Below are 21,167 nucleotides of genomic sequence, written 5' to 3'. Positions count from 1 at the left end.
AAACAAAAAGTAACAATAATAATAAAAAAAAAAAAAAAAAAAGGAGAGAGAAGTCGGGGAAGAGAGGGAGATAGGACAACCAAAATCTACATGGGTTGGGGTTGTAGCTCAGTGGTAGAGTGCTTGCCTCACATGTGTGGGGCACTGGGTTCAATCCTCAGCACCACCACATAAATAAATAAAATAAAGGTATTGTGTCCATCTACAACCAAAAATATTTTTTAAAAAATCCTACTACAGGGCTGGGGATAACTCAGGTTGCTAGAGTGCTTGCCTAGCATGCACAAGGTCCTGGGTTTAATCCCCAGCACCACCAAAAACAAACAAATAATAATAAATGAAGGAGTCAAGTCTTTTTTTTAAATATTTATTCTTAAGTTTGTGGTGGACACAATATCTTTATTTTACATTTATGTGGTGTTGAGGATTGAACGCAGTGACTCATGCATGCTAGGTGAGCACTCTACCACTGAGCCACAACCCCATCCCCAAGTCTTTTTTTTTTTTTAGTTGTAGATTGTCACAATGTCTTCATTTTTATGTGGGGCAGAGGATCCAACCCAGGGCCTCACGTGTGTGAAGCAAGCGCTCTACTATTGAGCTACAACCCCAGCCCAGAAGGAGTCAAGTCTTAAAAAAAAAAAAATCCTGCTACAAATAATCACAACTGTTGACACTTATACATTTTTCTACTATTTTGGTTGATAAACAAATGCATATGACTCGGGGTTGTGGCTCAGAGGTAGAATACTTGCCGGGCCTGTGTGAGACCTCGGGTTCCATCCTTAACATGGTAACAAAACCCAAAACTACATGTATAAATGAACCTAAGTATTCCAAATAAGAAGTGGGACTATCAAGAATGTTGAAAATGTCCACATTAAACAGAAGTTGGACCAAATGTCTTCTCTCCCAAAGCTAAGATTTTTGGACACCTTTAGAATATGTCTGTCACAGGCTGGGGTTGTGGCTCAGAGGTAGAGTGCTCGCCTACCATGCATGAGGCACTGGGTTTGATCCTCAGCATCACATAAAAATAAAATCAAGATACTGTTATAACTAAAAATAAATATTTTAAAAAAAAGAATATGTCTGTCACTTTAATAATCACATATAAAACAGATTCCATAATATAGGGTTAATTCAAGCCCAAAAATTGCAGCATTAGAATGGTTTCAAAAACACTGAAATATATTTCACTTGAAATCTGCCAAAACAGATTTTTTATTAGATCATGGTGAGATTCTTCTCAAGTTGTAGAACAGTTTCCTTGAGGGCAGAATCCTCTGCCCAGTTAGCTTTACTTCCTAAAATGAGGTTCTATAATAAGAAAAAAAAATTTTTTTTAAGTTATAGGTACTTTTAAACATTTAATAAAATTAAAAAAAAATCTTTTCACTATCTTATCTATTGAACATTATTTGGTATATAGCTCTGTGATCATGAGGAAAAATGGTAGTACATTCTTGTGTCTTTATTCCTATCTTCAGTAGGGCTGCCTTGATTCCTATAATGCTAGACGAAAATTACAATGCATAAGCTTTTACTTGTTAAGGATACTTGTAATGCTATCCTAGACTGGAGGAAAAAGACCTCGGATGTGGTTCAGAGTTTTTTGTACCAGTATGGTGAAAGGCAATAACTTACCCATAAGTAATAAGCCTTATTTTCAAAAGAGATAAAAGACCTAGTTCTCAGCCCTTGAAATGTTTCAAGACTCTCTAAAAAGTTAACAATATTTTTGTGGTAGATAAGAGGCATGATTAGGATCATATTCAATAAAAATTCTGGTTGTTTTTCTTTGAAAAACTATGGCTCAATGATCCAGAGTTATTGACCATCCTCAGCTCTAGTACTGAATTATTTATTAGGATCAAAAACTAAATAAAATAAGCCAACACTATAAAAATATTATTTACACCTTCTCTCCTAATTTATATAAATGTTACCTGGAACACATGTTGAATAACTGTAGTAATTTGTATCTCTTTCTGTAGGTTTTTTTGCATGGCCTTTATCTTGTCTGAATTTTCCACATTGTCCAGATCTTCTTTCTGCTTGTTCTTTTCTGTCTGTATTTCTAAAAGCTTACTTTCTGAAGCTTGTTTTAATTCTATTAGGTAAAAATAAAACAACATACTATATATGATGACGATTCTATAAACAAAGATCTCAGAAATTATGAAGTAGAATATTTCCTTGTTATTCTACACAAAAGAAAAAGTTTAATAAACAGCATTTTAGGCTACAGTTCTATTTTGATCTGAAAATGACTTCACTGGTACAAAATAACAGTATTTTAAATTAGTTTTTTTTGGCAGTACTGGGGATTGAGCTCAGGTCCTCTTGCATGCTAGGAAAGTAATCTCTACAACTGAGCTACGTCCACTATCCCCTACCCTTTTTTGGGTGGGGGATTGAGCCCAGGGTGCTTAACTACTAAGTCACATTCCCAGCTCTTTTTATTTTAAGACAGGGTCTTGCTAAATTGCTGAGGCTGGCCTTGAACTTGTGATCCTCCTGCCTCACCCTCGCAAATTACGAGGATTATAGGTGTGTGCCACCTTGTCTGGTACCTGTACATTTTTTACTTTTGAGACAGGGGTTGAATAAATTACCCAGGGCGACCTGGAATTTGTGATCCTCCTGCTTCAGCCTCTAAAGTAGTTGGGATTACTGGCATGGTCTATCACGCCCAGCAATATTTTAATTTTGTTGAACAATGTCCTCAGTGAAATGTTCAAAATATTTATGTACAACAATAACAGCTGTCATTTGAAGTGGCATGATGTAAAAGAGAACTTACTCTAGGTTGTCAACATAGGCAGGCGATACCTATAAATAAAAGCAAATACTTTTTCCCCTTTAATTACATAAATGACACATAAGCTAAATTTTAAATAAAAAATAAGATCTCCTTCTCTAGGGACAAATATCACGGACAATATTTTTGTATATCCCCCAAAAGTTCTGAGAATTAAACTACCAATTTGAAAGTATAAATGGGTATATCTCAAAGGGCTTAATCTTTGACATTAATGAAATAAAAGCAGGTTAGAATGCAATGAAAAAGAAAATGAAACATCAACAGGGTGATCAGAATAGATGACCAAGATACCCGACTAGGAGGCAAATCTATATAATGTTTAAAAATAAGACATCAGTCCTATATGTTGGTAAATGAAAAAAAGTTTACAGTAGAAAAAAGAATGATGCCAATTTAAAAAAAAAATATATGCATTGGGGCCAGGGTTGTGGCTCAGTGGTAGAGCACTTACCTAGCACGTGTGAGACACTGGGTTCAATCCCCAGCACCACATAAAAATAAACAAATAAAATAAAGGTATTTTTTCCATCTATAACTAAAAAAAAATATTAAAAAAAGAAATATGCATTAAAGATTATTTTTAGAGAGAGAGAGAGAGAGAGAGAGAGAGAGAGAGAGAGAATTTTTAACATTTATTTTTCAATTTTCGGCAGACACAACATTTTTGTTTGTATGTGGTGCTGAGTATCGAACCTGGGCCGCACGCATGCCAGGCAAGCGCGCTACTGCTTGAGCCACATCCCCAGCCGTGCATTAAAGATTACCTCTTGATGATTGAGGGAAAAAAAAATTAACCTTTTCTATATATATTTACCTTTTTCTAAATTTTCTATAGAGAATGTATATTACTTTTGAAATAAACATTTTAATAGTTTCAATGCAAAAAGCTACCTCATGTCATCATAAATTAAGTGAAAGGCTATAGAACCATATGTATCAACTGTTTAATTAGAAATTATCTATATTTTGGGGGCTGGGGTTATGGCTCAGCAGTAGAGCATTTGCCTTGCATGTGTTAGGTACTGGGTTCAATTCTCAGCACCACATATAAATAAATGAATAAAATAAAGGTCCATCAACAACTAAAAAAAAATAATAATATATATTTTTATCCCTCAGTACTGGGGATTGAATCTGGGGTACTCTACCACTGAGCTATATTCCCCTATCCCTAATCCTTTTTATTTTTTCTTTTGAGACAGAGTCTCAATAAAGTTGCCCAGGCTGGCCTTGAATTTGTGATCCTCCTGCCACAGCCTCCTGAGTAGCTGGGATTATAGACAAGTTCCACTGGGCTTAGCATATATAACTATTTTCTATGGGCCTGAAAGAAGATCTCTAATGACATGTATCAGACTGAGACCACATGGGAAGGAAGCATGACTTTTGCATTATAATTTTCTGTATCATTTGATTTCCCCCCACTGAGACTGTATTAATTTTTATGATTTAAAGTTCTAAACCACAAGAATAAAAAAGCAAATATATTTCATATTTTTAAAATTTCCACATTCAAAATTTTAAAAATTAAAAAATTTCTCAGTAGCTGAGAGATCTGGCCTTAACAATTTCCCAAACAGGTAAAAATGTGTTCTATCAAAACAACAAAAAGTATTCTACATACGTAATCTCTTCTTTCTAACATCAAGCAGTTTTTCCTCTAATTCCCAAGATTCCTGTTATTAAAATAAACAGATTAAAGCATATTATTTAAGAATAAATCTAGAATACTTAAATAATTGAATTTCATCTATCCAGGTTTTCTAAAGTTTCCATTTTCAATTCTTCTACTTCATACAACAAAAGGGAGAAGATAGTAGTTTAAATTATATGTTGATCATTTGTTGGCAATAAGAGTTATGAAAAAGGGGCTGGCGTTGTGGCTCAGCGGTAGAGCGGTAGAGCACTTGCCTAGCATGTGCAAGGCCCTAGGTTGGATCCTCAGCACCATATAAAAATAAATAAATAAAGTGTCCAACTACAACTAAAAAAAAATGTTAAAAAAAAAAAAAAGAGTTTTTTTAAAAACTAATTAAACCCAATGGTGCTTAACCACTGAGCCACATCCCCAGCCCTTTTTTATATTTTATTTAGAAACAGGGTCTTGCTAAGTTGCTTAGGGCCTTGGTAAGTTGCTGAGGATGGCTTTGAACTTGTGATTCTCCTGCTTCAGCCTCCTGAGCCACTGGGATTACAGTGTGCACCTACCAAGCCCAGCTTTCTTTGGGCAATCTTTTATTATTATTATTTTTATTTTTTAGTTTTAGATGAACACAATATCTTTATTTTATTTATTTATTTTTATGTGGTGCTAAGGATCAAACCCAGTGCCTCACGCATGTGAGGCAAGTGCTCTACCAATGAGCTATAACCCAGCCCTCTTTGGGCAATCCTTTTTTTTTTTTTTTAAATATTTATTTTTTAGGTGTAGATGGACACAACACAATGCCTTTATTTTTTTATGTGGTGCTGAGGATGGAACCCGGGTCCCGCCCATGCTAGGCAAGCACTCTCCTGCTGAGCCACAATCCCAGCCCCCAATCTTTTTTAAACATATGATACAGTTATCAGCAAAAAGTTGTCTCTGAAAACATGAGAATGCATAGTAGCCCAATGTGCAAGTTTACCTGCTGTGATTTCATTATTAACTTATTCAGCTTTAATATGTGTTTCATGTTATCCATGAGCACACTGCAAAGGAATAAAAATATGATTATATTTAACTAAAAATAATAAATATATCTCATTAATGAAGGCATCAATTAGTGTATATTTACTTTTATTGAATCCCCTACTCCTTAGTAGAAAGCCATTACTTACAAATCTGGAAAAGTTTGATGTAAATTAAATTTCTTAAAATTATGGATGCGTTCCCTAGAAAAAACTGTGGTCCCAGATAAGAAAGAATATTGAATTAAAGAATGAATATTTCTAGGGCTGGGGATGTGGCTCAAGCAGTAGCGTGCTCGCCTGCCATTCATGAGGCCTGGGTTCGATCCTCAACGCCTCATACAAACAAAGATGTTGTGTCTGCCGAAAACTACAAAAAATAAATATTAAAATTCTCTAAAAAAATTTTTTAAAAAAAGAATGAATATTTCTAAGTATTCCATATTTAGGAAGAAAAAGACTTATACTTTGCATACTCTGTCCCCACACATACTCAGCCTCCCCACCACCAGGTGGTGCATTTGTCACAATTAATAAAACTGCACTGATACCTCATCTTTAACTAAAGTCCATAGTTGACGTGAAAGTTCATTTGGTCTTTTAAATGTGTTTTGACAAATGTGTGATGATATGTATTCACCATTAAAGTATAATGTAGAATACTGCTACAGTTTTTTGGTTTGTTGTTTTTTGTGGTACTGGTATTGAATAAGGTTCAATGGTTCCAAGGTTCCAGCATGCTTGGCAAATGCTCTACAACTGAACTACATCTCCAGCTCTTAGGGCCATAGTTTCAATGTAATTTATAAAGGTTCACTGTTTAGAAACTTTTTTTTCTTTTTTTGGTACTAGGGATTCAACCCAAAGGCACTTAACCACTGACCCACATCACCAGCCCTTTTTCTTATTTTTTATTTTAAGATGGGGTCTCACTAAATTGCTTAGGGCTTTGCTAAATTGCTGACTTTGAACTTGTGATCCCCCTGCCTCAGCCTCCAGTCTCTGGACTATAGGCATAAGCCACCTCACCCAGAGCCTATTAGAAACTTAATAACAGTGTTTGGAGATTGGGGCCTTTGGAAAGTAACTAGAATTATTTTTATCTTATTTTTTTTGAGTACTAGGGGTTGAACTCAGGGGCACTCGACCACTGAGCCACATCCCCAGCCCGATATTGTATTTTATTTAGAGACAGGGTCTCACTGAGTTGCTCAGCGCCTCGCTGTTTTTGAGTCTGGCTTTGAACGCTTGATCCTCCTGTCTCAGTCTCCAGAGCCACAGGATTACAGGCGTGTGCCACAGTGCCTGGCAATAAGTTACTTTCAATTCCTGTTTCTTCAAAAAATGTTTCTGAGTGCTTACTACTTGGGAAGAACTGTGCCATACACCAGGATGTAAAATAAAACAAAACACAGTATGTATTTTCAAAGAGGAAAGAACCCAGTTGGGGAGAAACATAAATCTACAACCATAGTATATAGCAGTAGTAAATATGAACCAGAGTTATGCAAATGACAAAGAAGGGAAATCCTTGAATCTTAAAAAATGTGCAGTAATTATCTAGATCAGGTAGTTTGGTATGGCTGGAATAAAAGGTGTGGAATAAGACTGGACAAAGCAGTGGTTCTCATGCTTCAAAATGCCACAGTCACTTGGGAGGCTTGTTAAATATGGACTCTTCAACTCCCACTTTCAAAGACAGTGACAGTAGGATTGGGCTATGACTAGCAATGTGATTGCTGTGACAATTCCAATTATTCTGATAGTCAGAAAGGTGGGTAAAACACTAAGAAACTTAGAGAGCTCAAAAAGGAGAACCTTCGCATGACCTGGGAAAGGTGAACTCATTTTTACATTAGTTACAACAAGCGGAGGAAATGTCAGTGTTCACCAAAGCAAATCAAAGAAAATACATTTGGTTGGTCAAAGTCAAAAGTCTCTAGTTACAGGATGGGATTGTGGCTCAGTGGTAGAACACTTGCCTAGCATGTGTGAGGCACTGGGTTCGATTCTCAGCACCACATATATATAAATAAAAAAACAAAGGTCCATTGACAACTAAAAAAAAAAAGTCTCTAGTTAAAGGTTATTTAGTGGTTTCTGAGAGAGTAAGTATTTTCTTTCACTGTTTATATTGGGCTTTTGTTTGCTTACATAAAAAAACCCCAAAGCACTAGAGCCCTAGGTGCTAGAGATGTTCAAATTAATGGTGTTCCAGTTAATGTGTTTTTGTACTGGGAACTAAACTCAGGAGTGCTTGATCATTGAGCCACATCCCCAGCTCTTTTTTTTTTTTTTTTTAATATTTATTTTTGAGTTTTCGGTGGACACAACATCTTTGTTTGTATGTGGTGCTGAGGATCGAACCCGGGCCGCTCGCATGCCAGGCGAGCGCGCTACTGCTTGAGCCACATCCCCAGCCCATCCCCAGCTCTTTTAATTTTTTATTTTGAGACTAAGTTCTCGGGACCTCAATTATATGGAAAAAAAAAAAATTCTCGGGACCTCATTAAATTGCTGAGGCTGATCTCAAACTTGTGATTTTCCTGCCTTAGCCTCCTAAGTCACTGGGATTAAAGGTGTGCATCACCACACCCAGCTCCAGTTAATTTTTTGAAATAGTTATAAATTTTAAAACATGTTAAAGGCATTGTCTTGGCCTGTTTGATCTTTCTGTGGTCTTTGAGTATCATATGATGAATCTGTTCTGTACCCCAACCAACTATCTTGAGAATGTTTTAAGCTCTCTTTTATGGAGGAACAATAGTCCAGAAAACCTAAATTCAGATTTTAGGATTTTTAATCTGAGAGTTATCTAGAATATTGGAGGAATGCAAATTAGTCTAAACTAAGACACTCAGTAAAATGTTCAGATACATCTTGGAACTTCTTCAGTGCTAATGGAAGGTGTATTTTATCTTAAGATATTTACAGATTTGAGGGGTAAGATCACAGGTAAGGTCTGAAGCCAAATTCTTGGGAACAGGTTATAGAAGACTTTGACAGCCAGAGTTTTTATTTTAACTTCCTTGGCAAACTCTTTAATCTGAATAAGCTCACTTCTACCAATGAAAAATGAGAAATGTATTTCTTATCTCATTGAGTTGTTGTTAGATTAAGTAAGATAGTATTGTTCCTGGATAATAGTTAACACTAAATAAATGTTAACTGTCAAAACCTTCAAATTTTTCAGGTCTTCTGTATGCAACTTGCTTCTTACAGCCATAATCCATTTGGAAAAAGATGTCAACAGGACTATAAAATTTGTAATCCTAGGAAAAGCCTATAAAAATTCCATCTTTTAATCTTTTTTAAATTTCCTAGTTAAAAGTGGCTAACATTGACAGTCAATTTTTTAAAAATTTACAAAACTAAAAGCAGTATGTAAAACTACCTAATTATTCCCTTCCTTTCCAAACCCATAGTCAGGGGAAGAAAATCATACCTATTCATGGTGTCATTTTTTTCCAGGTTTTTTTTAAGTGCAGTTGACAGTTGCATCCTGAGAAGGAAAAAGCCTGTATTATCAAATGTGGATAACATTTATGATACATTAAAAACACATGTTAAAGATGGATTTTTAACACAAGTTAAAGATGGATTTTTCTTAAGATATATGTAAAATGTAAGTAGATTTTTAAACAGCATTCCAAAAGAAATACTTTGAGGAATAAAATAGAAACGTGAAATAATGCCAAGATGAACAGGGCTGTAGCACATAGTTGTGCATTGTGAGGCTGAGGCCAAGTGAGTCTGAATCCATCTTGAGCTGGATGAGTTCTCTACACCATCCACTTTGGTGGGATCAGCGTGGGTCTGAAATGGGGACACTTAGAAAAATACAAAACCATGTTTGACCATAAACTTTAAAACATGCTGCTGTAAATTACTTTTAAACTCAAGTAGCTAATAATAAAAAGGCAATCAACTCAGCAATAGCAGCTTAAAAAAAAATCTATGTAATCCTTTCAAACACCAAATGAGATTTAATCTCATATTTCTATTTTCTTAAATGAAGTTTCCTCATTAACTGTATCCTACATAACTTCTTCAAAGGAAGATATTAAGGAACAATGTAACTTTTCTCTCAGGGTTCAAAATTTGTAATAATCATCATTTAACTAATGATTGACTAATTCATTTAATCTTGTTTAAAAATTCTTTCCACCTTGAACCCATAACCATTTTTTATTCAGTTCATAATGCCTACATTAAAAATGTAATAATTAGAGGGACTGGGCAGGATGAAAGGTTAAGCTAGGCAGACAGAAGAGGAGTGGGAGAGGCCAAGCGGCATGGAGCTGGGGTAGCTCCATGAGCCCTTTGTGCATTGTAGATTAGTGCTTCAAATGAACTGGTGATGAACACCATCTCCCCCCACTTGTAGGAGGTTGGCCACGTGAAGATCCAGCTGTATATGGACAGCCAAAAACTTTAGGTAGTTCTGCACTAGAGTACAGAAAACATGAGGTGCCAAAAGGATACAAAGGGAGCACCTTCCACAGGGTTATAAAAGACTTCGTGATTCAGGGTGGAGATTTTGTTAATGAAGATGGTACTGGAATCGCCAGTATTTATCTGGGGCCATTTGCAGCTGAAAATTTAAAGGTAGGCACTCAGCTCCAGGCCTTTCCATTGCAAACAGTGGTCCCAGTATAAATGGTTGTCAGTTCTTTATCACCTGCTTTAAGTGTGATTGGCTGGATGGGAAGCATGTAGTGTTTAGAAAAATCATTGATGGACCTCTCATGATGAGAAAGATTGAGAATGTTTCCACAGGCCCCAACAGTAAGTCCAAGCTGCCTGGGGCAATCTCATAGTGTGGGGAGATGTAGACCAGACTGACTGAATCGGTGTTAAGAATCAAAACCCAGGACTTGCTCATGCTAGGTAAGTGTTCTGCTACAGAGTTATATCCCCAGCTCCGAAGGTGCTATTTGAATGACTGAGGTATAGAAGACACTATCCCCCATTCTGGAATTACCTGAAGACATACATTCCTGTAGGGAAAGATTATGCAAGATGTGTTGGTGCCAGTTAAGCTTGAACTCCATTCATTTCATAAGGAACTAAAGGTCGGACTGATGTCAAAGAGCTGGACTGGTTTTACCCTCATTCTGGAGAAGTGTAGAGGAGAGCTGGAAGCATTATTTATCATGGAATGTTGCCTTTCTGTTCCCTTGGGCTGCTTATCTCCCCATTCTCAGCTGACCTTGCGTTTTCTGCCATTTCAGATTGTCCCTTGCTCTGAGTAATATTCTTGAGTCAGAGAAGCTGGACTGGCCTTTGTGTTTGCTCTCCTGCCTGATGTGATGTGACCCCATTTGATCAAGAGACCCTGGAAGTTTCAGATTCAGAATCACGATTGTCTGTGTTTAAAATTTCAACTGTAAATAAAGGTTTTTGTGTGGGGGGGTTAAAAAAAAAAAAAAACAGACACAATTACCTGGCTAATGCAAGATTTTTCATTTCAAGAGCAGTTTTTACCTCTTCAATTTCATTTTCTAGGTCTTCAACTTTACTATTAAAGGAACACGAACAAAATTATTTCAGCAACATCAGAAAAAGTCAATTGAAATAAGTATGTAAATTAAGACTTTGAAAAAAGCAAAGCACCTCTATTGGAATAGAAATATTCTTCAAGCTCAACTTATCTATACATATTTACAGATTTGGTAAACTGATACTTTCTGAGTTACTTGCATAGTATCTTATAAAAGGGAATGCCAGTGTACACTCATCTACATGTAAGTTTTCATTCCACATTAACAATTTCCTGATAAATGCATGACATGTTATTTGGAAAAAAATAAATAAAAGAAAAAAGAAAGACAATTCTATAACATGGATAACATGATTAATTCTTAGTAAAAACCACAAATAAAATTTTAAAATATGACATACGCTTCAATTTGGTTTTCTTGAATGATTTGTTCTGGAGTTTTTTCTTCATCTACAAATAAATAATTTTTTGAAGTCAGTAATAGTTTAGAACAGTGCTGTTCAAAAGGAATGTAATATAGGGGCTGGGGATATGGCTCAAGAGGTAGCGCGCTCGCCTGGCATGCGTGCAGCCCGGGTTCGATCCTCAGCACCACATACAAACAAAGATGTTGTGTCTGCCGAAAACTAAAAAAATAAATATTAAAAAATTCTCTCTCTCTCTTTCTCTCACTCTTTCTTTAAAAAAAAAAAAAAACACAAAAGGAATGTAAAATAAACTATGACTGCAAAAGGGTAATTTTATTTATTTTTTTGGTCTTGGGGATCAAATGTTAAGCACATGTTCAACCACTGAACTATACTCCCACTCCCCAGAGAAGTAATTTTAAAAATCAGCTACCATTCAGCAACTTAGTGAAACCTTATCTCAAAACAAACAAACAAAAAAAGGTCTAAGGATGTAGCTCAGTGGTAAAATGTTCTGGGTTCAATTCCCAGTAATCCTCCACCTCCACCCCCCACCTCCCGCCAAAAAAATCAAGTTTCATATTACAAAAATAATGAGAAACAAGTGATATTATTTTTCCCCCCCTTTTTTTTGGTACTGGGGATTGAACCCAGGGCACTTAACCACTGAGCCACATTCCCAAGTGATAATTTTTTTTTTTTAAAGAGAGAGCGAGAGAGTGAGAGCGAGAGAATTTTTTTTAAAAAATATTTATTTTATTTCTTAGTTTTAGGTGGACACAATATCTTTATTTTACATTTATGTGGTTCTGAGGATCGAACCCAGTGCCTCATGCATGCTAGGTGAGCACTCCACCACTGAGCCACAACCCCAGCCCCGAGAGAATTTTTTTAATATTTATTTTTTAGTTATCGGCGGACACAACATCTTTGTTTGTATGTGGTGCTGAGGATCAAACCAGGGCCGCACGCATGCCAGGTGAGTGCGCTACCGCTTAAGCCACATCCCCAGCCCCCCAAGTGATAATTTTAATGTAGTTATTTAGCTTGATAAAACCAAAATTTTATTTTAGCATGCAATTACTTTAAAATTACTAATGAAACATTTGACATTCTTTTTTTACATTTATAGCCCATTTCAATGAGGACTAGCCACATTTCAAGAGCTGCACAGAGTTAGTGGTTAACATATTGGACAGACCAGTTTTAGAATGATAAAAATAAAAAGGAGTAAAAAATGAATAAGGTATTTAATGTAAAAAAATCAAGTGTGGGAGACTGGGGGTATAGCTTAATGCTGGAGTGCTCAGCTAGCATATGCAAAGCCCTGAGTTAGTTTGATCCCCAGCCCTGGAAAAAAAATCAAATGTAGGTCTACATATTAGCAACAAGTAGATATTCAAATTAAAAAATTATCATGAACAATGGCATTCAACACCATGAAACATAAGGATAAGTTTACGAAACTATGACCTCTGCACTAAACACTACTAACTACCCAAATGGATAGACACACAATGTTTATACATTAAGAGAAACCATAGTGCTAATATAACAGTTTTTCTCACACTGATGTTTAGATCCCATTCAAATGCTATTCAAAATTATTTTTTTGGGGGTAGAAATTAATAAACTAATATTAAAATGTATGTAGAAAACCAAAGGATCTAGAATAGCAAAACAATTTTGGAAAAGGACCACCAAGTTGGAGGACATATTGTAACTGATATCAAGACTTACTATGAAGCTACATCAATCAAGACAGTGTGGTACTTGTATAAGGACTTTCCATGATGATGGAAAAGTTTTATGTCTATGATGTCCAACAGAGTAGCCACTAGCCCCATGTGGCTATTGAGCATTTGATATGTGACTAGTACAACTAAAGAATTTACTTGTAAATTCAAATTTTAATTAACTTAAAAACCCACATGTGCACTGACAGGAGGACTGCTAGTTCAAAGCCAGCTTCAGTGGTTTAGTGAGGCCCTAAGCAACTTTGTGAGACCCTGTCTCTTATAAACATAATACAAAATAGGGCTGGGAATGTGGCTCAGTGGTTGAGTGCCCCAGAGTTCAATCCCCAGTACCAAAAAACAAACAAACAAACAAAAAAAACATTCACATGGTGCTAGTGACTACTCTGCTGGACAACACAATTCTAGAAGAAAAATCAAACTGATCAATCGTTACTGGGGTTTAGAGGGGGGACTGACCATGAAGTGGCACAGAGAGTCTTTTGGTACAAGAGAAATGTTTTATATCGCAATTGTAGCAGTTACACAGATGCATGTGTTTGTCAAAATTCATCAACTTATACTCTTAAAATAAATGCCTTTATTGTAAAAATAAAAATAAATCCTTTAATCAATTAAGTCAGTAATATTTTTTACTTTTAATTTTTAATTTTGTGTGTGTGCTGGGGATCAGTCTTATGGTCTTGAAAATGGTAAGCATGTGCTCTATCAATAATATACTTCCATGTAGCATCTTTTTAAAATATGATACAAGAATCATTTCATATAATATCTTTGTTTTTCTTTTTGATACTGGGTGTTGCTATGTTGCTCAGGCTGGGCTCAATTTGCAGTTCTCCAACCTTACCCTCCCAAATAGCTAGGATTAAATATCTTCTTTCTCTCTTTTTTCCTAAATTTTTTCCCTCTCATTTATTTATTTATTTAAAAATATTTTTTAGTTGTTAATGGACCTTTATTTCATTTATTTTTATGTGGTGCTGAGAATCGAACCCAGTGCCTCACACAGGCTAGGTAAGCACTCTTCCACTGAGCTACAACCCCGGCCCCTATTTATTTATTTTTTTAAGATTTTTTTTTTTTTGTAGTTGTAGATGGACACAATACCTTTATTTAATTTATTTATCTTTATGTGGTGCTGAGGATTTAACCCAGGGCCTCAAATGTGCTAGGCAAGTGCTCTGTCACTGAGCTACAGCCCCAGCACCTTTCCCATTTATTTTTACTAATTTATCATAATTACCATAATGGTGGGACTCATTATATATTTGTACATGCATACAATATAACAATATGATTTGGCCAATATCATTCTCCAGTACTTCCCCTTTCCCTTCTCTCCTCCCTTCCCCTGGTCTCTTTCCTTTACTATACTGATCTCCCTTGATTTTCATGAGATCTCCACCCCCCAACCCATTTTTTTCCTCCCCAGCTTCCACATATGAGAGAAAATATATGACCCTTGACTTTCTGAGTTTGGCTTTAAGTATCCACTTTCAAAGATTACAATGAAACATCCTGTGTGGCCTGCTTTAAATCTGTCCTCTCCTTTAATTGTAGTAATTTTATAGTATGGACTATTAAACCACCCAAATTTTCTGATGTTTTAATGAAATTATCTCACAGGGAAAACAAGGACTATAAGAAAAGGGGGATTCATCATTTGGATTACCTCTAAAACCATCTTCTCAGAGAAGACATACCTAGCACCCTGTCTAATGTAGTCTCTCTCTCTCTTATTCCATTATTCCTTCCTTACAAGTACCATACTTTACCTTGCATGTCTCTTTGTTTACTTGTTTTGCTACACTAGAATATACATAAATAAATTTTTATAAAGTTGATTTTCTTTTCCCTAGAGTAATATTCATCATCAAACTCCCAAAACTTTATTTGAAAATGAAATTACTCACATGCATCAACCATTGACTTATATTCTAAGAGTTGTTGTTTTGTCTGTGCTCTCAGCCTGAAAACAAAGAAAACAGAAAGTCATCTATTATGGATTGAGGTTTTACTCATGGTCATACAATAAACAAATTTATCTTCACTAAAAGCTGATATAACAAAATGAGCATAAATAAAGAAACTCAGCATTAAAGTCTTTCAGTTTGTCCTCATATTATTTAAAATAGGCACAAGGAACTTTAAGGCCTCAGAGTAAGACACAAAATTAAATATAGTGGGAAAACAGCATCTGTGAGAAAAAGTTTAAAATTTACTTTTAAAATTTATTCTTAATAAGCTAGACAGAAATGGGGCTTAATGAAAACTGCTGCGTACACACACACACACACACACACACACACATGCACGCACACAAATGTAGACCATAGCGATGAAACCTAAGAACACTGTAATCAGTTTACACATAAACATTATAACATTCTCAAAAAATAGAGAAAAACACAAAAATACTATTCCATGAACAATTAAATAATTCATAGAGAAAAGTTTCTTAGTTCTATTATTTTCCTTAATCCAAAAATCAAACATAAAATAAATAGAAAAGCTATGGGCAAAATGATAGTTATTAAGTTGTATTTACAAAACACATTTGCATGATAGTTGCATAATTCTGAAACTGTATTGAGACTTTGGAGACCTATTTAATTAGCTAAGAGACATTTGACAAATTCCTAAAACTCTATGGCAAATTACTAATGTTTCAAAATTCCAAATAAAAAGAGCAATTTCTTAAAGGTAAGTAGACTAGCATTCTATAAGATACACTGAAAGAATAATTCCTTTCTTAGCTGAAATGAAAAAAAAATCTTACATTTGTAATATTATTTTAATTGTGGGCAGGAGAAAATTTTTACAGTACTGGAGATTGAACCTAGGAGCACTATGCCAATGAGTTACATTCCCAGTCCTTCAACAAAATACAGCATCTCCCTAAATTGCCTCAAATTTTCGATCCTCTTGCCTCAGTCTCCCTCCAGAGTAGATGGGATTATAAGGATGTTCCACTAAGTCAGGATGTGGCTCAATGGTAGAGTGCTTGACTGGCATGCAGGAGGCCCTGGATTCTATTCCCAGCACAGCTTAAAAATAAAAGAAAAACAATAATAACAAACAAAATCAAGGGTGCTCCACTATACCCAGTTTTGGAGGGAATGTTAAAAAGGAGGGTGTAAAATTTATTGAGTAGTCAAGACCTTTTGAAGCAATGTAAAGCTAAAATATAACAACAATTCTTAAGGCAAAATACCCTTGTTATGATTTAGAATAAAGGTCTACAGGGCTGGGAATATAGCTCCAGTGGTAGAGCACTGGCTTGGCACATGGGCAAGGCCTTAGGTTCAATCCCCAGCACTACCAGGAAAAAAAAAAAGGACCACTCAGCAAATAGTTTACACTTTGGGAGTCCTATGGTCTGTCTTAAGGGCTCAGCTTCACCCTTGTAATGGGAAAGTCGTCTTCCAGTAAAACTTTACTTATGAGTGCTGAAATCTAAATTTCATATAATTTCCATGTGTTATGAAATATTGTGATTTCCTGCCAACCATTATATATATATATATATATATATATATATATATGCACACACACACACACACACATATATTTAGTTGTCAATGGACCTTTAATTTTTTATTTATATGCAGTGCTGAGAATTGAACCCAGTGCTAGGCAAGCCCTCTACCACTGAGCCACAACCTCAGGGTGTCCCCCACAACCATTTAAATGGGGAAACATAATATTTTTCTTCTTCTTTTGGTACTAGGGATTGAGACAGGGTCTTGCTAAGTTGTTTAGGGCCTCCCTAAATTGCTGAGGCTGGCCTCAAATTTGCAATCCTTTTGTCTTCGCCTTCTGAGTTGCAGGCATGCATGACAAAATATTCTTAGTTTCAGAGGACGAGGACAAACACACAAACACACACACACACACACACACACACACCACAAAAACAAAAAAACCTGCAGGGTGGATATGGCCCAGGGCCTTAGTCAGCCCACTTTTTTTAGAAGATTGATGTCTCTTGTCATCAAATCTTCCCTACCAACTGTTTAATGGAAAAGCACAAACCAATCCTCTTGGTACGCATAACAAATGAAGCTTTAGAACTACAAAGGGTCAAGGCCATAAAAGAAAGGGGTGGGCGAGATCTGAAACCTTGCAACTGGCTTTTTGGGGGCAACGTCGCCTACAGCTGCAGCCTCTTGGCATCCAGCATGCTGGGAGTCTCCCTAGCTGACTGCTGGAACTCTCAGAGAGGACATCAGACAGCAGCTGCTACTGGCTCTTGGGTGGGGCCTTAAAGTCCCAGGGAGGTGCCTCTGGATGGCTAGGGCACCTCAGGTTTCAGTGACATCCGGAAGATCCAGGACAAGGCCTGGGCCCACATTCCCAGAAGCCAAAAAAAGCAGACTGGGAGGGACAATGGAAGGATCCACATGTGCACTAGCAGAACTGGGGGAGACCTCTCCAGACTAGAAGCATCGTGGTCAAAATTTATCAAGTGTTTACCATCTATTAGGTACTCATCTAAAAGAAGTTAAGATGGGGCTGGGGCTGTAGCTCAGTGGTAGAGTGCTTGCCTAGCTTATGTGAGGCACTGGGTTTGATCCTCACTCAGCACCACATAAAAATAAACAAATAAAATAAAGTGTGCATCTACAACTAAAAATATTTTAAAAAGTTAAAATTTATCAAATTATGTTATGTGCATGTATGAATATGTTACAATGAATCCCAGTAGTACATATAATTATAATGCAGCAACAAAAACAATTTTTTTTGAAAAGGGGTGGGACATCTTCTTTCCTGTATTTGGCCTGGGTGTTGTCCCTCATCTTTTTTTTTTTTTTCCTAAGAGAGAGAGAGAGAGAGAGGGAGAGTTTTTTAATATTTATTTTTTAGTTTTTCGGTGGACACAACATCTTTATTTTATTTTTATGTGGTGCTGAGGATCGAACCCAGCGCCCCGCGCATGCCAGGCGAGTGCGCTGCCGCTTGAGCTACATCCCCAGCCCCTGTCCCTCATCTTGCCAGAAAAATTGGGAGCCCCAGGGCGTGAGCTGGGAGAAAGGGTGGGGAAAGTTGCAGCTCCGAAGGAGCTTCCTAAGGACTCTGGGCTGAACACTTCCAGAGGGTCTCAATTAAACACCCTTAGCATCTCTCCCAGGAGGGTGTCAATTTCTCTACTTTTCGCAGAAGAAAGACACTAAAGAGTTTAAGTGAATATTGCATTGAGTAACGAAGCCATTAAGTGACCGCGTCCAATTTCGAACCCTGGTCTTACAGAGGAGAAAGGAGAGGAGCCCTGAGCCCGGGCGCCCACTCGGCTCCGAGGAGGCGGCGGGAGGGAACAACCTGAGCAGCAGGGTCATTCGGTCGTCGCTGCGTGCCTCCTGGGAGCCGGCGACCTGCGGCAGCCCGCCTGCCCCTCCGGAGTCCGCCGACTCTGCGGCAGTTTGCTCCTGGAATTGCCGCTCCATTGCCGACACGAAGACACCGTTGGAGAAGTAATGCGGTTCTGAAGGGGCCGCTTTTCCCGCCACGAATTCGATACCCGGAAGGAGCCTTGAGCCCCGCCTCTTCCGCCCCAGGGCCATACCCCCTCCCGCCCTCCGGTTGCTGAGATTACTGTATATTTAGAGTTAGATTTCCTGCTGGTCCAGTCAGTCGAGCTCGCTATGGACCAGGAGCCACGAACTTGGCTGGTGGTGTGACTCAGTGGTAGAGCTTGTCTCTTGTGCGCGAGACCCTGGTTCTATCTCCAGCACTGTGACATAGGAATGGGGATAACTCTTCATTGCTCCACCTCGGCACTGCTAGTCAGTAGAATTGGAAAGCTGGCCAGCGGGATGGGAAAGATAAACTTTGGAGAGTGCTTTGGATTTTTTTTTTTTTTTTATCGTGCTCAGGAATCGAACCTAAGGCCTAGGCATGTGAGACAAGGCTGCACCACTGACCCGCATTCCATTCCCCTAGAAGGATTTAAATCTGAGGCCGTGAGGTGCATACCCCTCGTTTACCAGAGAAATGAGTAGTTCAAGTTTTAAGGTTACCCAAACCCCCCAAGTACAAAGCACTGCAGGCACATGAACCCCAGACTTTCAGTGTGGCCACTTGCACTTTCAATTCCTTGCATGGGTACTTCATTGTGCTATCAAGTAGGATTCCCACCACTCCTGATAATTGGGTGCCCCCAAGTGTCTGCTCTGTGACCGGGCAGGTTAGTTGAGCCATGAAGCTGAAGAAAATGCTGGCCATACATAAATGATTTGTAGTTTTTCACTGTAGTCGTGTAAGGCACATTTGTCCCTGATGCAAAAGCACAAAACCTCTTCGAAAAGGGGGCCAGATAAAAAATGTTCAACATCATTAACAATTGGGAAAAAAACAAATCAAAACTACATTGAGATTTCATCTCTCACCACTCAGAATGGCAGGGGAAGTGCTGAGGAATGGTATTGGCTTATTAATATTGTTATATAAATTGCGTTTATGTACGAATATGTAACAACACATTCCATCACTGTGTACAACAATAATGCACCAATAAAATATGTGGAAAGCGAAAAAAGAGTTGAGAATTCTTATAGCTACAGCAGTTCCCAGTTAAACTTGACCACACAGTACTTTCCCTCCTATATCTAATAAAGCTCCTGGTATTAATTTCCTTGGCTTTTGAACTGAAAATTCAAAATGCGTAATAGGGGGCTGGGGATGTGGCTCAAGCAGTAGCTCGCTCGTCTGGCATGAGCGGGGTGCTGGGTTTGATCCTCAGCACCACATAAAAAAAAAAAGGCATAGTAGGATGTAAAAGAAGGCATTAGGCTTGCTAATCCTACCCCCAAACTCATGGAACATTCTGTTTCCTTTAATTAAGTTTGTTTTATAAAAATGTGATCCTACAGGATGTAATCCCAGATATTTGGGAGCCTGAGGCAGGAGAATCTGCCTGAGGCCAGCCTAGGAAATTTAGCAAGATCTTGTCTTACAAGAAACAAAAGAATTATGAATGTTGCTAAGTGGTAGAGTGCTTCTGGGTTCAAGTCCCAGTACAAAAACAAAAACAAAATAAATACAAATAAAAATTAGTGATCCTATTGTTCTTTTTTCACTTAACCATTTATCCAAACTGCCTTCCGATATTTCATCTCAAATCCCCTTTTTGCAAGCAGTTAGTTGCCCATCAGGTTATCCACTGGCTAGATTTGGAACAAAAATCATGCAATGGTTCTTCAACCAGAGAATGCATCAGATTATGGGGAGGGATGCTTCTAGTACTATGATTTGCATTTCTACAAGTTCTCAGGTTAAGTTTTGGTTGCTGATTTGGGATGGAACTTAAACAATCACCTAGGGAATGGATCATGGCGCAACCCATTTAGCTCCATTGTCCCAGTTGTAGAATACCTATAACTGGTATATAATATATAATGATTAATAATTATAATAATTAATGATATGTAAGAACTGGATTATTACTTCCAACCTACTTTATTTTTTGGTACTTAGAATCTAACCTAGGGTGGCATTACCACTGTACTACATTCCCATCCATCTTTAGTTTTTGAGACAGGGACTCATTAAGTTGCTGAGGCTGGCTTCACAGTTGGAATCCTCCTGTCTTGACTTCTTGAGTCTCTGGGATTACAGGCATGTGCCACTTGACCACTGAGCCACATCCCCAACACTATTTTTCATTTTATTTAAAAACAGGGTCTGAGTTGCTCAGTGCCTTGCTATTGCTGAGGCTGGCTTCAAACTCATAATTCTCCTGTCTCAGCCTCCTGAGACCCTCAGTGAGACCCTGTCTAAATTTATAAAAGAGCTAACGATGAAGCTCAGTGACAGAACACCCCTGAGTTCAATCCCTGGCACTGAAAATAAATTAATAAATGGTTTACTAAAGTATAGACCTAAATGAGAAAAATTAGCTTTAGAAATTGTTCATGGTTTGGGAATGATCTTGACCTTAAGACTTCAGAAGCAACCCCGCCCCCACACACACAAAAACAAACAAACAAACAAACAAACAAAAA

The 21,167-nt window shown here is 37.4% G+C and overlaps 1 protein-coding gene across 1 annotated transcript; it reads right to left on the bottom strand.

Annotated features, from left to right (window-relative positions):
- Positions 1-361: 361 nt before the first annotated feature.
- On the bottom strand, positions 362-18,675 carry Cenph (centromere protein H). The gene is made up of 9 exons (XM_046456184.2): positions 18,487-18,675; positions 15,078-15,133; positions 11,402-11,450; positions 10,944-11,018; positions 8,943-8,999; positions 5,455-5,518; positions 4,452-4,503; positions 1,950-2,113; positions 362-1,320 (listed from the first exon to the last, which is right to left on the bottom strand). The coding sequence occupies exons 1-9, from the start codon at positions 18,609-18,611 to the stop codon at positions 1,228-1,230; spliced, it is 735 nt and encodes a 244-aa protein (XP_046312140.1). The 5' UTR covers positions 18,612-18,675; the 3' UTR covers positions 362-1,227.
- Positions 18,676-21,167: the final 2,492 nt, after the last annotated feature.

The sequence above is a fragment of the Marmota monax genome, unplaced genomic scaffold (genome assembly GCF_021218885.2).
Source record: "Marmota monax isolate L192 unplaced genomic scaffold, Marmota_monax_Labrador192_F-V1.1 WCK01_AAM20220418_F8-fsc00130, whole genome shotgun sequence".
In the NCBI taxonomy this organism is placed as follows: Eukaryota; Metazoa; Chordata; class Mammalia; order Rodentia; family Sciuridae; genus Marmota; species Marmota monax.
This window is presented reverse-complemented; position numbering and strand designations above follow the sequence as displayed.

Excerpts from the sequence above, each read along its gene's own strand:
- Cenph (XM_046456184.2), bottom strand. The coding sequence starts at position 18,611 with ATGGAGCGGCAATTCCAGGAGCAAACTGCCGCAGAGTCGGCGGACTCC. Across the intron at positions 11,451-15,077 it reads TAAGTCAATGGTTGATGCAT|ATGAAGAAAAAACTCCAGAA; the intron begins GTGAGTAATTTC and ends ATTTATTTGTAG. Across the intron at positions 1,321-1,949 it reads TTATTCAACATGTGTTCCAG|AACCTCATTTTAGGAAGTAA; the intron begins GTAACATTTATA and ends TTCTTATTATAG.